Below are 13,084 nucleotides of genomic sequence, written 5' to 3' on the forward strand. Positions count from 1 at the left end.
ATCATGAATTTTTGTGTGCACACATAAAAAAATTGATCTGTAATGTGGGTTGTAGTTTATTTTAATCATATAAAAATATATTTGTTCTGACCTATCTCTAAATGCACCCATTTAAGAAACTAATCTTGATTTTAGCCTTTTTTTTTTTTTTTTTTTTTTTTTTTTTTTTCCTCTCTCCATGGGCTACTCACATTCTTGATACTAGTGACTCGGACGAGTTACCCCATAGGTGAACTGAAAAATGTCCCCCAAATGGGAAAAAATGTAAATGTATTTTTTCCACAAATATTTAAAACTATTCATTTTATTTTTCCAAAGAATTCCAACAAAAACTTGTACATTTAAAGACACTACGTGAAAAAAAAAAAAAAAACTGCTTTCATTTACTCTTACTGTCCCTCCATAAACATCAATAAAACATTGAAAGATACAATTTTTTCATATTTGATATATATATATGTGAAAATGTCTGTCTGTCTGTACATTTCCCTATCAAATAACTCTGTCAATTTTCAGTCTACAGACTCGAAATTTGACATACGGGGTATTGAGATTTGCGAAAATCTTTTTAATCAGGTTTTGGCCAGAAATTTTGCTGTTAAGGAGCAAGGTTCAATGATTTAACTTTTGAAAACTCTACCAAGCTTCTCTACCAATTTTGGGTCTAAACGCTTGAAATTTTAGATATAGGTTACTTGGACATAGATCTAACTAGATTAGATTTGCGCCCAAAACAAATGCTAAGGGGTCATAATTAGTCAAAGTTAAAAAATTTACTTCTGCGGTCTCTACCAAATTACTCGGCCAATTTTTTATTTAAACATTTAAAGTTTTACATAAAGTGCATTCAAACATAGGACAAGCTTTTTAATCGGTATTTGACCGAAAAGTTGATTGCCAAGGGGTCAAAGTTCCAAAGATTTGACTTTTGTGATCTCTAGGAAACTATTAAGCCAATTTTGGGTCTAAACATCTGAAATTTTACATAAACAGTATTCAGACATGCATCAAGCATTATATATACATATGCATATAAATTTATGAACAGTACATAGGGTCCGAGCAAAGCCGGGCTGAATTGTTAGTGTGTATATATATATATACACACACACACTGATAAGCAGCTATCCTATATAGGATAATTCCATAGAAACAAGAAAAAAAAGACTGATTTACATATTTAATAGTCTCGACATTTCATGTTTGCCTCTGTGGGTCAATCAGTGTTTTACTTGGAGATGGGAAGTTGTGAGTTCAAATCTTATCAAGGACATAGTTACTTGTACTTGTATTCTGTTTCAAAATGAACTTAAACATTTCCAATTACTATACTTAGCAGATTTAGTTTGATTAAATTAAAATCTTATGTCATTTTCAGTTCCACTTTCTGTTTAGCAAAAGTCAGGTTGGTGTATGCCAAGGAAAAGTCCCTTCTGATTAATAATGTAATAATTTAATTTTAAAAGCTTACATAAAAAAAAAATCTTCACTTTGAAATGCTTCCTTTCCAGAATATATATCTGAAGATTTTTATTTTAAGATATCAAAAAAAAAAAAGAAAAAAATTAAAAAAAGATTATTTTTTAAATTTTTTTATGCAAACTTTTAAAATATACTAACTGGCCACCTGGCATTGCCAAGTTGTAATATACACTTAAATATATTTGAATTCATGCAGATTATGTATTTATCATTATGAAGACTATCCTCTATCATTATATTGAACTAATATATAGTAGTGAAATAAAAACTAAAAAATGACTTTGGTGCCATCAGCTGGAATTGAAACCAAACCAACCACTCTCATTCCTTAACCTCTCAGCCATACACATACATACGTACTCACACACAATTCACCTGACCTCCCTTTTTAAAAGATGGAATTGCCCAATTGCTAAAGACAAGATTCAGGCAAGGGTGGACGGTTCAGTTTTATAATTATAGATTATATAAAACCATTCTGGAAAAAAAATTGTTTCGAAGTAAAGACTTATTTTACACAAGCTTTTAAAAATTACATTGAGATTATGTAAACATTAATCAGGAAGTACTTTCTCTTGGGATACACCGGCATAACTTATGCTAAACAGAAGTCAAAATGACATCAGTTTTATTTATTTTTACTTTCTGTAATTTTTACAGAAATTAGGGCATAGAATGAGGACTGGTCAGAGCTGCTAGTTTATCATATTTCACATATTGTTTACAGTTGATTTTGAAGAGTAACCGAGTCCAAAGATTGTCCATTTCAAGCTCCAGTAAACAAAATATTTTCCCACCAGCACAAAAAATAAACTGCTTTTATCTGTTCCACTCCCATAATTTTCTTTTCTACTGAGTAGTTGCTGGAATTAGATATTTACAAATGGATAGAAAATCTTAGAGGTCTTGTATACGCATGAAAACTATTTACCCTTTAAACCTCCTAACCAGGTTTGGTACAGGCCCATCAGGAATGGTTTCAATAGTGCTTTGGAGACCTTAATTTAAGTGTTAAAAAAAGTCAAATTTGATTGAAAATATGTTCTATTTGAAAATATGTATTCCTTATCCTCCACTTAATAATAAAGGTCAATGTGTATATAAATAAATATATAGTTATCTTGTTTATGCAAAAGCTGTCAAGGGGAAAAACAAAGTATTGGAAAAAAACAATTCCAAGTGTTTAGGGAAAAACAGATTGCAAATCAAACAATCCATCTTAAATGAATTTTGAAAAAAATCCATCACTATTTATGAAACTTTTTGAGATGAGTTTTTATTTCTTCGACTTTGTCTTAGACTCTTATCGAGCAAACATGATGCCAATATCAACAGATGTCAGAATCTTAAAACATTGAGGAATCAGTTAGGATTGAACTTAATGATAGTCTTTCTTTAGCAAATGTTTTTTCTATTTTGTGTTAAAAATGTTTTCAATTTTTGTTAATTGAATATTTGATCATGAAACAAATTAATTTCTAGAATATTTGGAAATTGGCTTTTTGTATTTTTCATTATTTTTTCTCTTTTTCTGTCTGTTCATTGTTTTTGGCTTTTTTTTTTTTTTTCCTTTTAAATTTTTTTTTTTTTCTTCCTCAGCATGAAAGATTCATAAGTGAAGCATCAGAAAAGGAACCAGAAGTTTTGTTTCTTGGAGATTCCTTATTTCAACAACTTGGCCAAACTGAAGTGAGTAAAAAAAAAAAAAAATCTCCAACCAATAAGTATGCACAGAAAATTTTCTGTTTTGAATTAATCACCTACTCCTTTAACTATTCACCTTTTTTGAATTGAAATTTAATTTCTGAATAAATAAATGTAAATGTTTGGATACTTGTGCATTTTTTTGCCACTTGCTGAAATAACATTATTTTGAAAGCCATTCCTAACATGGGAGGGGAGAGTGTTTTGTAACTATTCTGTGCTTCCACCTAACAATTTGATAATAATAAAAAAAGATATCATGAAGCTTGAATTCAACCTGAAAAAACTTATAAATAGCACGGTGGCAAAAGTGCACAAGCACCAAGTTTTTTATTGATCAATCTTGTATTACTATAAAAACGGGTTACTGTTAAATCAATAATCCAACATTTTTGAATTATATATAAATAGTATATAGCATATGTGAAAGACTCAAGACATCTATTTGCATAAATATTTTTTAGCAGTTCATAATAAATTTTTGTATTTGCTATTTTTGGTGTGTGTGTGTGTGTATGTATATATATATATATGTATATATATATATATATATATATATATATATATACACATGGACGATTAATCAGAAAAATCGAAGATTTGGGAGTATCTGAATCGGAAAAATGAATGCCTATTTTACGATACAAAAACGATTTTGTCTTTTTATTTATTTGATTTTGTTTAAACCAAAATCTTCCATTACTGGTAGTAATGATAAAACAAATATTTATTGATTTTAAAATACTATTAAAGCTAAAATCGATAGTTAATCTTCAAGTGCATTTTGATGTTTAGGAAAATATCTGCATATTTAACATGTCTTTTTACAAAAATCGGGAAATAACAAGCTTATAGTTAATTAGAGATTTATAAAGTATCGGAATTGGGAATTTAGCAAAGAATCTGGGAAAAATATTGGAATCGTCTCCTCGCTAATACACACACACACACACACACACGTCAATTTTTTATTTATTTTTACAATAATACGGTTATTAGTATCTCCAATCTTGGAGATCTAGGAAAATATTTTTCCTTAGATTGCCCATATTTTTGGGACGTAAACAAATAAACATATCAGTAATCTACAAATGCATGGTTCTACCAATAAGTGTAGACTGTTCTAGGATTCAAACCTCAGATCACATTAACACACTCGACCATAGTACATATGGTCTGAGATTCAAATCCTAGTACAGTCCAGCTATACTGACAATAGGTAGAACTATGAAACACTTTTGTAGATTAGTTTTATATATATATAAATAAAAAATGTTTATCTTATTTCTTTTGTATACTTGCTTTAGGGGGAAAAAAAATGCATGTTAACTGGCCTAGTTAGCTTCCTATTGCTTCAAAGTTTGTTACTTGAAATACTAGCTTCTATATATCAAAACCAATTCCAAAAATTACTATATAAGACATAAACTCAATATATTTATCAAAGCAAAGTATATTTTTCAAGATTGGATCAACTTAAACAATGAAATAATCCTGCCAGCAGAGCAATTACAATTATGGACATTTAAGAGATACATCACTTAAGCAGAATGACAACTACAAGACAAAAAGATTTTCTATATAACCAACTACCATTAAATCCTATGCCTACATACATAACTAGGACAACTTACAATAAATCTTAGTCGTTAAACAAAACTCCTTGTTAATTCTTATTTGTTCAACAGCAATATTTTATACCTCCCGGACTTCACAAAAATATGGTTTTGTTATTAAAAGCATGTTTTTCCTGTTGAAAATTAAATTTGAAGCTAAAATATCACTCAAACCAAACACCACCTATTTTATGCAAAGTTTCATATAATCACCACTTCAATAGAAATATGAAATTTTTTTTTTGAAAATTGTTCCTTTTATGTATGATAAAAAATAAAATACCTTAAAAATACTTCAATTCAAAACAAATGTTTTATCAATTTGAGTATTTAAATTTGAATTTTAAAATACATAGACTTTCATATACAAAGTGTATATCCTCAATCAAAAATGATTAAAAAAGTTTTTTTTTTTTTTTTTTTTTTTTTCATAAAAATAATGCTTCACTAGTGTTCATTCATATAAAATGTCTCGGTCAATGAAGTAAAAAAATTTATAAACTGGAAAGTTAAAAAAAAGAAGAAAAAAAAGTATCAATTGGTATAGAACAGTAGGGGGAGCTTTCATTATGGAAATAGTGAGGGATTCTTTCCAAATTCATCTTAAACAGCAGAGGGGGTTGTTGAACATGCTATTTGCTTTCTCTTCCTTCCTAAATTTTGTGATAGAACAAATATATTTATATACAAATAAATACAGTTGGTCTTAGTATAGAGCAAAGGATTTTCATGTGTAAATATTTTTATATATAAATATATGCATATAAATATATTCATATAATGAAAGAATACAGTGAAATATTAACCTCTTCTATTAACAAAGGATAAAATTTGAAATAAGATTCCATTGTAGAAATTGAATAGGACTTTATACCATTTTTTTTTTTTTTTTTTTTTTTTTTTTTATTACATTTTCACCCCAAACAAGGCAAATTGCCACTTTGGTGTAGGGGGCTACTATCAGGGGAAACAACTACTGGGGTACTATGTAGGGATTTGGGCAGCAAGGTGTCGGTTCACGTTACACTTGAACTTCTGCACGTCAGTACTGTTGGGGAAGCAGGGACCTGGAATGGAATTCCAGAGTCTTGCAGTTCTGGGGAAGAAACTATTGGAGTAAAAATATCTTTTACATCTAGGGATCTCTACAGTGTGGGGGTGGGATCTAGTAGCCTGTCGGGTTTGTCGAGGGTGCTCGCGTCGTGGGGGCACAAGTGATTGCAGTTCGTCAGAGCATTCACCACTAAAATACTTGTAGAAAAGGCAGAGGGATGCAACATTTCGTCGATGGGACAGAGGCTGAAGCTTAGATGCCAGTTCAGGGCCTATCAGGTTTGCGACTCTCTTTTGAACCTTGTCAAGGAGCGAGAGACTAGTAGCAGATGCACCAGCCCAGATGTGGCAGCAATACTCCATACATGGGCGAATGGTGGCCTTATAGAGGTACAGGATACTTTCGGGTGTTAGTAGTTTTCTAGCACGGTAGAGAGAGCCTACCTTTCTTGCAGCGGCCCTGGCAATGCCTTCAATGTAATTGTTCCAACTCATGTTTCCTGTGAACGTTAGGCCAAGGAGTTTGAAAGATGGACTCTCAGATAAAGAGTCGTTGGCCATTGCTATGGGTGGTAGAGAGGGTTTCTTGTAATTATTGAATGAAACTAGTTTAGTCTTGGCAGCATTGAACGCGACCAACCACTTTTGTCCCCATTCCACTACAGATTGGAGGTCTTCCTCTAGTGTTTCTGCCATTTCTTTAGAAATGTGTTCATTCGTCTTCCTGTCGTGTCTGCCATAGAGTGTAGTGTCATCAGCATATATACCCATCTCAGAGGCAATGTTGTCGGGGAGGTCATTTATGAATATCAGGAACAATAGAGGTCCAAGGATAGAACCCTGGGACACTCCCGCATTTATATCATATTGTTTAGATGTGCGACCGTCGAGGACTACCTGGATTTTTCTCTTATCTAAGAAGGATTTAATTATGTTAAGTATTCTACCAGTGATACCGTATGATCTGATTTTACTGAGGAGACCCTCATGCCATACCCTGTCAAAAGCCTTAGATATATCTAGAGCTACCGCTCTGCCTTCCCCCGCTTTGTCCAGTGAATGGTATATACGTTCAGAGATCACAGTGAGGATGTCTGCTGTGAAACGGGCTTGTCTAAATCCATATTGTTTGTCAGTCAGTAGTTTAGCATCTGTAAGATGATGGACTAGAGCATGGTTAATTATGGTCTCAAATATTTTGGCAAAAAGTGGGAGGAGGCTAATGGGGCGATAATTTGATGGGTCTGTCCTTTCGCCAGAATTCTTGAATACTGGTACAACAGAAGCAGTTTTCCAACAGCCCGGAAAGCAAGCTTCATTAAGACATTTGTTGTAGAGTTTGGAGAGAACTGGAGCTACTTCGGCTGAGCACTTTTTTAATAGCACAGCTGGGATAAGATCGGGTCCACATGCTTTTGAGGTGTCAAGGTTTTTTATGATAGCATGCACCTGAGCAGGGGTGGTTTTCAGATCGTCTAGTGTGGCGTCTGTCCGCATAAGAAAGTCAGGTAGGGGGTGGTTGGAAGGGTCCAGTGTGGAGTTTGAGGCAAACCGACTGGCAAGCATGTTAGCCTTGTCGGTTGCTGAGGAGACAACCTCGTGATTGTTGGTTAGTGGGGGAATTGTTGATTGCCCATTATTTACTACACTGTTGTAGATTTTCCAGAAGTCTCGAGTTCCTAGTTTTTGTGCTTCGATGCGCTTTTTAGTGGTTTCCGTAAATTCTCTCTTAGCTGTCGCTATTTCTTTCTGAACGTTATTTCTAGCTTCTATATACTTCAGTCTGTTTGAACTGGACTTATGTTGGTTAAACCTACGGTATGCATGCTGCTTTTGAGTAATGGCAGTTGCACAAGTCGACGTAAACCATTGGGGAGAGTGGGGCTTACTATAAAATTTCCGCATGGGAACATGCGCTTCGATTGCAGTTTTGAACCAGTCAGTGGTCTCGTTTGCACATTGTTCAGCAGGGAGAGAGAAAATATTTTTCCATGGAGCATCTCTAATTAGTTCCCTGATGGCTTCCCAGTCAGCCTTATTATAATATCTCGTTGTTTTGAGCACTGGCTCTTCAGTTTTGGGTCTAGAGTTTAGGGCGATTTCAACCATTATCACTGCATGATCAGCGTTCCCGAGTGGGCTGTGGGCCTTCGTTATGCAGTCATCGGGAACTGTGGTCAAAAACGGATCTAGAAGTGATGCGTGTTCTTCCTGGTCAGGGAAACGGGTTGGAAACATAACAATTTGTGATAGGGAGTGAGATATAGCGAAGCTATGGGTTGTGCTGCCCGCTGCATCTGTGTGAGTAGAGAATCCAAGCCAGTTTTTGTGGTGGACATTAAAGTCACCAAACACATGAATTTGTGCGCTAGTGTCGAGGGACAGTGCCGTGTCTATGCTGTCAGATACTTTGTTTATTATGGAGCAGTCCTGAGTCGAGGGAGAGCGGTAGAGAAAATAATAGTAGCTAATACTGTGTTGCACGTTTAGTCTAAAGCACATAAAGGCTTGATCATCTGTTTCTAGGTTTGTTTCTCTAGTCAAGGGAAGGGTATTACGAATGTAAACTCCAAGTCCGTGCATATGTCTGTCAGAGTCCTTACGGCAGAGTGGGAGATATCCAGGCATGTTAAAGTGGTTAGAGGGAATGGAGGAGTGTAGGTTAGTCTCACTTAGTGCTAAGATATCCGGGGTATTTGTTAAGAGAAATGCTTCAACATCAGCTAAGTTAGTTCTAAGCCCACGGATATTTGTGAATGAGAGCCTCAAGGGAGGAGGCAAGTTGAATTTGTTTGTCCCTAATCCTGGTTTAAGCTTATTTTTAGATTGTACTGTCGTCATGTTTTTTTTAAGAGTTTCGGTAAGGGGAAGCTAAACAAGAGGTTATGCGGAGCTTCAGACATGCAGCACAAGTAGACCATCAGCTGACCTTTCTCCAATTAGGATTGTGGCCTCAGGAAAGCCCTCCGGGGATGAGTGCAGGGTCCCTTTCCATGCGCGTCATGGCACTGCAAACAACCCGATATTATTCAACTGTTGATGGAGCAGCCGCTCTAAGCGCTACCAAAGAGTTAGGGCTCCTGTACTACCAGTCGGGAACAGCAGCCAGGAACTGTCAATCCGGTACCCTCAACCGTTTAGAAGGTCAACCCAATCTAATCGCTCAGGCATATCTTATACTCAAGCACTCCCAAATGTTCAGTTTTAGGGGTGGGGCATGCTGGGAATGGGGAAGAACGGCGTTCATTGCCCTAGCCAGGAAACAAGATCTACCACTGGGTGTTTCTGTCGAATCACTGAGATAGTGTCTCTGCGCTTGACTAATAGGTAAAGAAGGAGTATGGAAGCTGGGCGATAGACAGAGCCTATCTACTCCTTAAGCAATTTAGGTTTGCAAACCGGTGAATTTGTTTGAGTCACCAGCTCATGACAATAGATCTTCTGATCAACTTAAAAAAAAAAAAAAAAAAAATGAAAGGCTTTTTGCAATATATTTAATAGGACTCATAAAAATTCCATGGAATGAAATATATTGAATCAAATGTTTTGGTAAAGCTTATAGTTTTTTGTATAGTACAAAAAAGTTTTAAAACAGAAAACCCAATAACAAACAGCAAATGAGTTTAGTAACATTTCTCTGAAAATAGTGTACATTGTATTTTAAATATAGAACTCCATCAAATGAGATAAATTAACAAGTACTAATAAGAAAGTAATATTGTGCTACATAGTTCAATACAAATAAAATCGCATCTTAAGAGACCATCTTTAATTTACTCTTTCAGTCCAGCACCTCTTAATATTCTTTTCTTTTTTTTTAATATTTTTAAAAATATTTTTCATTTTATTTTTCATGTTTTCTTTCAAATGTTCCCTTTTTATGTAACATTTCACTATCTCTGAAGAACCGCTACACATTGAAATTACTAGGAGTTCCTTTCTCACGCGATTACAACACTGATCATATATTATAATATTTGAAAACAAGGCTTTGTATAAGTAGTTTGGCCCTCAAAAATTGTATTTGGACTTTTTTAAAGCATAAATCTGACCAAAATGAAGCTATGACTATTTTTGTGCTTCACACATTTGGATATTTTTTCCCTTTTTAAGATCATGACTTTCATCACTTTTTTTTTTTACATCACTTTTTCAGTAAAAATGTTACATCTTTGTTAAAACACAAGATTAAGCAATCAAATTCGCCATATAATGTACTTTTGTATAAGGAATCCTAATATACTACTAAAAATCTTCAGGAATTAATCATTTCTAAGTAATCTGCAGTAAATTCACATAAATATGTTGCAATACCATAAGAATTCCATGTATCCATTAAAAAGAACTACAAGTTGATTTGTAATGCGTTTGAAATCAGAAATTGAAACCTAATACAAGGACTGTTTAAAAATGAATATATTGCAAGATTTGTTTTTGGTATTGTAGATAACACCTGCTAAATTGCTTCTACCTGCCTGTCCAAAATTTTTTTTTTTTCTTAGGCAATTACGTATGAACACAGTGAAAAAGTTGGCAGAAATTAAAAAAAAAAAAAAAATTAATGGATTAATTTTACATATAAATTTTATGTAACCTAATCCACCATTTCCAGGCCATTCTAACGTTTTAGAGCAGATTTTTTTTCTTCAGGGTATTCACACACATAACTGTCTAAAGGAGTAGAATCTTATTTAGTTTTAATTGGCAGCTATAAAGTTATTTATTACTGTAATTAAAATTCGAAAGTTAAATATATTTAATAACCAGCATTTTTTTTTTTTTTAACTTTATAAAAGAATCCAAAAAAACCTTATTTTAAACAAGTCATTTCCAAAATGTAATTCACAAAACTCGTTCATTTCAAACCAAGCCAACAGCAGCTGCTTAGGTTATAATTGTTAGTGCTACTAGTTAAATTGTTTACTTTCATTGAAAACACCTTACAATTTGGAGATAGATCCTATTCAAAAACATTTCATACCAAAAGAGAAATCAACACAGAATTATAATTTTAATGCATGAAAATAACATTAATTTACTCATTACTTGGGGTATGGAAAATATTTAGAAAAAAATGTTCAAAACCTGTCATATTAAAGTTTTATTTTTAAAACAAAAAGTGAACGGACAAATTTATTTAGTACCCATCCCAACAATAAGATTGATGGGTTTTTTTTCTAATTGTTTTCCAGATTTCATGCTGAAATTCATTATAACACCGAGCTTCTGGCACAAAAAAGTCAATGTTTTATAGCGCTAACATTTTTATCATTGTCTAAAATATTTTCATATATATCATGTAGATTATTATTTATTAAAACATGTTAAAGGATATTCATTTCTAAACAAAATGGTCGTATTTTGAAGATTTTTAAGTGCTTTGGTTTCTGAAATATGACTATTTTAGAACTTCCTTGAAATATCCAAATTGTTTTTATGGTCGATGGACATTACTAGACCATGTCAACATTTTTTTTGATTTTTTTTTTTTTTTTTTTTTTTTTACATCACCATCTGTGCAGGAGAGATAATTAAAGTTTTTCATATCTGTAATGTATCTTAATTTATTATGAGACAACAAAAAATACAAACAATTATGATTGTTAGTTGTGAAAGATTTCCTTCTGTTTATCATTTTATAAACATGAAACAGTTTTCTGTTGAGTTTTATTCATAAACTAGTCTGACTGCCCGGTGTTGCCCGGAGGTGTTTTAAGCAACAAAAAAAAAAAAAGTGGTAGTAGGCAGGCAGACTCTAACCTGTACCACAAAGGAGGAAAAGAACATGAAAAAAGTGACATGTTTGCTGTTGCGCTCATGACCAAACCGGAAGTGACGTAGGTTTAAATAAAGGCTAGACAATGGGGCAATGATTCTTGAAAACAGCGGTGAAAAAGCAACCCTTCCCTGTAGAAAAGTGCCCAGTTGAGGGTGAAGAAATTAATGTTTTGGGCCAATTTTTCGATATTTGTCGTCCAAAGGGTCGAGCTTCAAAATGATACCGATCTCATGAAACTCCGTCGTCTCTGTCAAAAGTTTTAGGTAGACATACATACATTTAAACAGATAGGTGAGATTTATATTATAGATGATTTCTGAGACTCTTATGCACCCTCTCTGTATTTGGTTAATGTGTAAACTTGTATTATAAGTGTTCCAAAAGTAATACCTCCTTATTTATTTATTTTCTTTTTTTTTTTTGCCTGAATGGATCAAAAGGAATTGCCAATTGTATTATGATGACTGAACTTATGTATTCATGACCTGAAAGTTCCATCTCCCTGTTGCAGATATTGACTGTGTGAGACTCTTTAAAAAAATATAAAAAAAAATTAAAAAAAAGCAACCCCAGTCATGGATGTACATAAGTAGATGCTGCGTGCGTCATTGAATTCCTGGTAAAAATGTATTGAAAATGGTCATGACTATGTAAGGAAAACAAATTCTAGAGCACAAAAAGCCACTTGTTTTAATGGTACCACTACTATCTTCATAGCTCTTCAACTTTTGGAATTTAAAAAAAAAAAATAGGAGGCCTTACTTTTAGAATGACCCTCATAGGTTCTCTTTGATTTTCTCAAATTTCCTTGTTTATCTTGAAAAACGGTTTACATCAGAATTATGTCACTTCATTCTTTGCTTTCATTTAGATTCAATATCTTTTGTAATTTTCAATTGTCTATTTGATCAGAAAATCAAATTTTTTAACATTCAATGTTTGTAAGCATTCCATATACTTAGGTTTACAGGGTGGGATAAAATTATCGCCCTAGAAAAGACATGATTCCATTTCCATTTGATGAAAAACTGGTTTTCTTATTTTGTTGCAGACTAGTTGTGTACAAATTCCAAGAGCGATAGGAGTCTTCTATCATGTCTGAAAGTGACACGATGTTCAACGAGTGAGATCGGAGATGCGCCGCTGTACAACTCTCTCTCTCTATCAATCCAAGTTATGACAACAAGACCATTACCAACACCCTCAAAATGCATCACTGGATTGCCACAAATAACAGGGATGGGGTCAGAGGGATGAAAACAACGTTTCTGGTCACAGTTATGGTCTTTGGTCTGGTTTCAAGTGAGGGCCACATCATGCCACCTCACATCTTCAAAGTCAGCTTGAAAGTCAATGTGACCTGGATGTGCTGAAGAGTGGTGATCTGGTGCGATCAGGTGGCCGCTGGCAGATCCTGGATGCGGCAGCAGGACTCGGCGCTGCCCCACAA

At 33.7% G+C, this 13,084-nt stretch overlaps 1 protein-coding gene across 1 annotated transcript in view; it reads left to right on the plus strand.

The window, feature by feature from the left end:
* Positions 1 to 13,084, plus strand: part of LOC145277628 (platelet-activating factor acetylhydrolase IB subunit alpha2-like) — a 142,520-nt gene that overhangs the window by 115,829 nt on the left and 13,607 nt on the right. The window contains exon 2 of the mRNA XM_080129186.1: positions 3,082 to 3,171. Within this exon, the coding sequence (XP_079985312.1) occupies positions 3,082 to 3,171 (90 nt within the window). The remainder of the gene's footprint in view (positions 1 to 3,081; positions 3,172 to 13,084) is intronic.

The sequence above is a fragment of the Euprymna scolopes genome, chromosome 6 (genome assembly GCF_053919585.1).
Source record: "Euprymna scolopes isolate OS-2025 chromosome 6, ASM5391958v1, whole genome shotgun sequence".
Classification (NCBI taxonomy): domain Eukaryota; kingdom Metazoa; phylum Mollusca; class Cephalopoda; order Sepiida; family Sepiolidae; genus Euprymna; species Euprymna scolopes.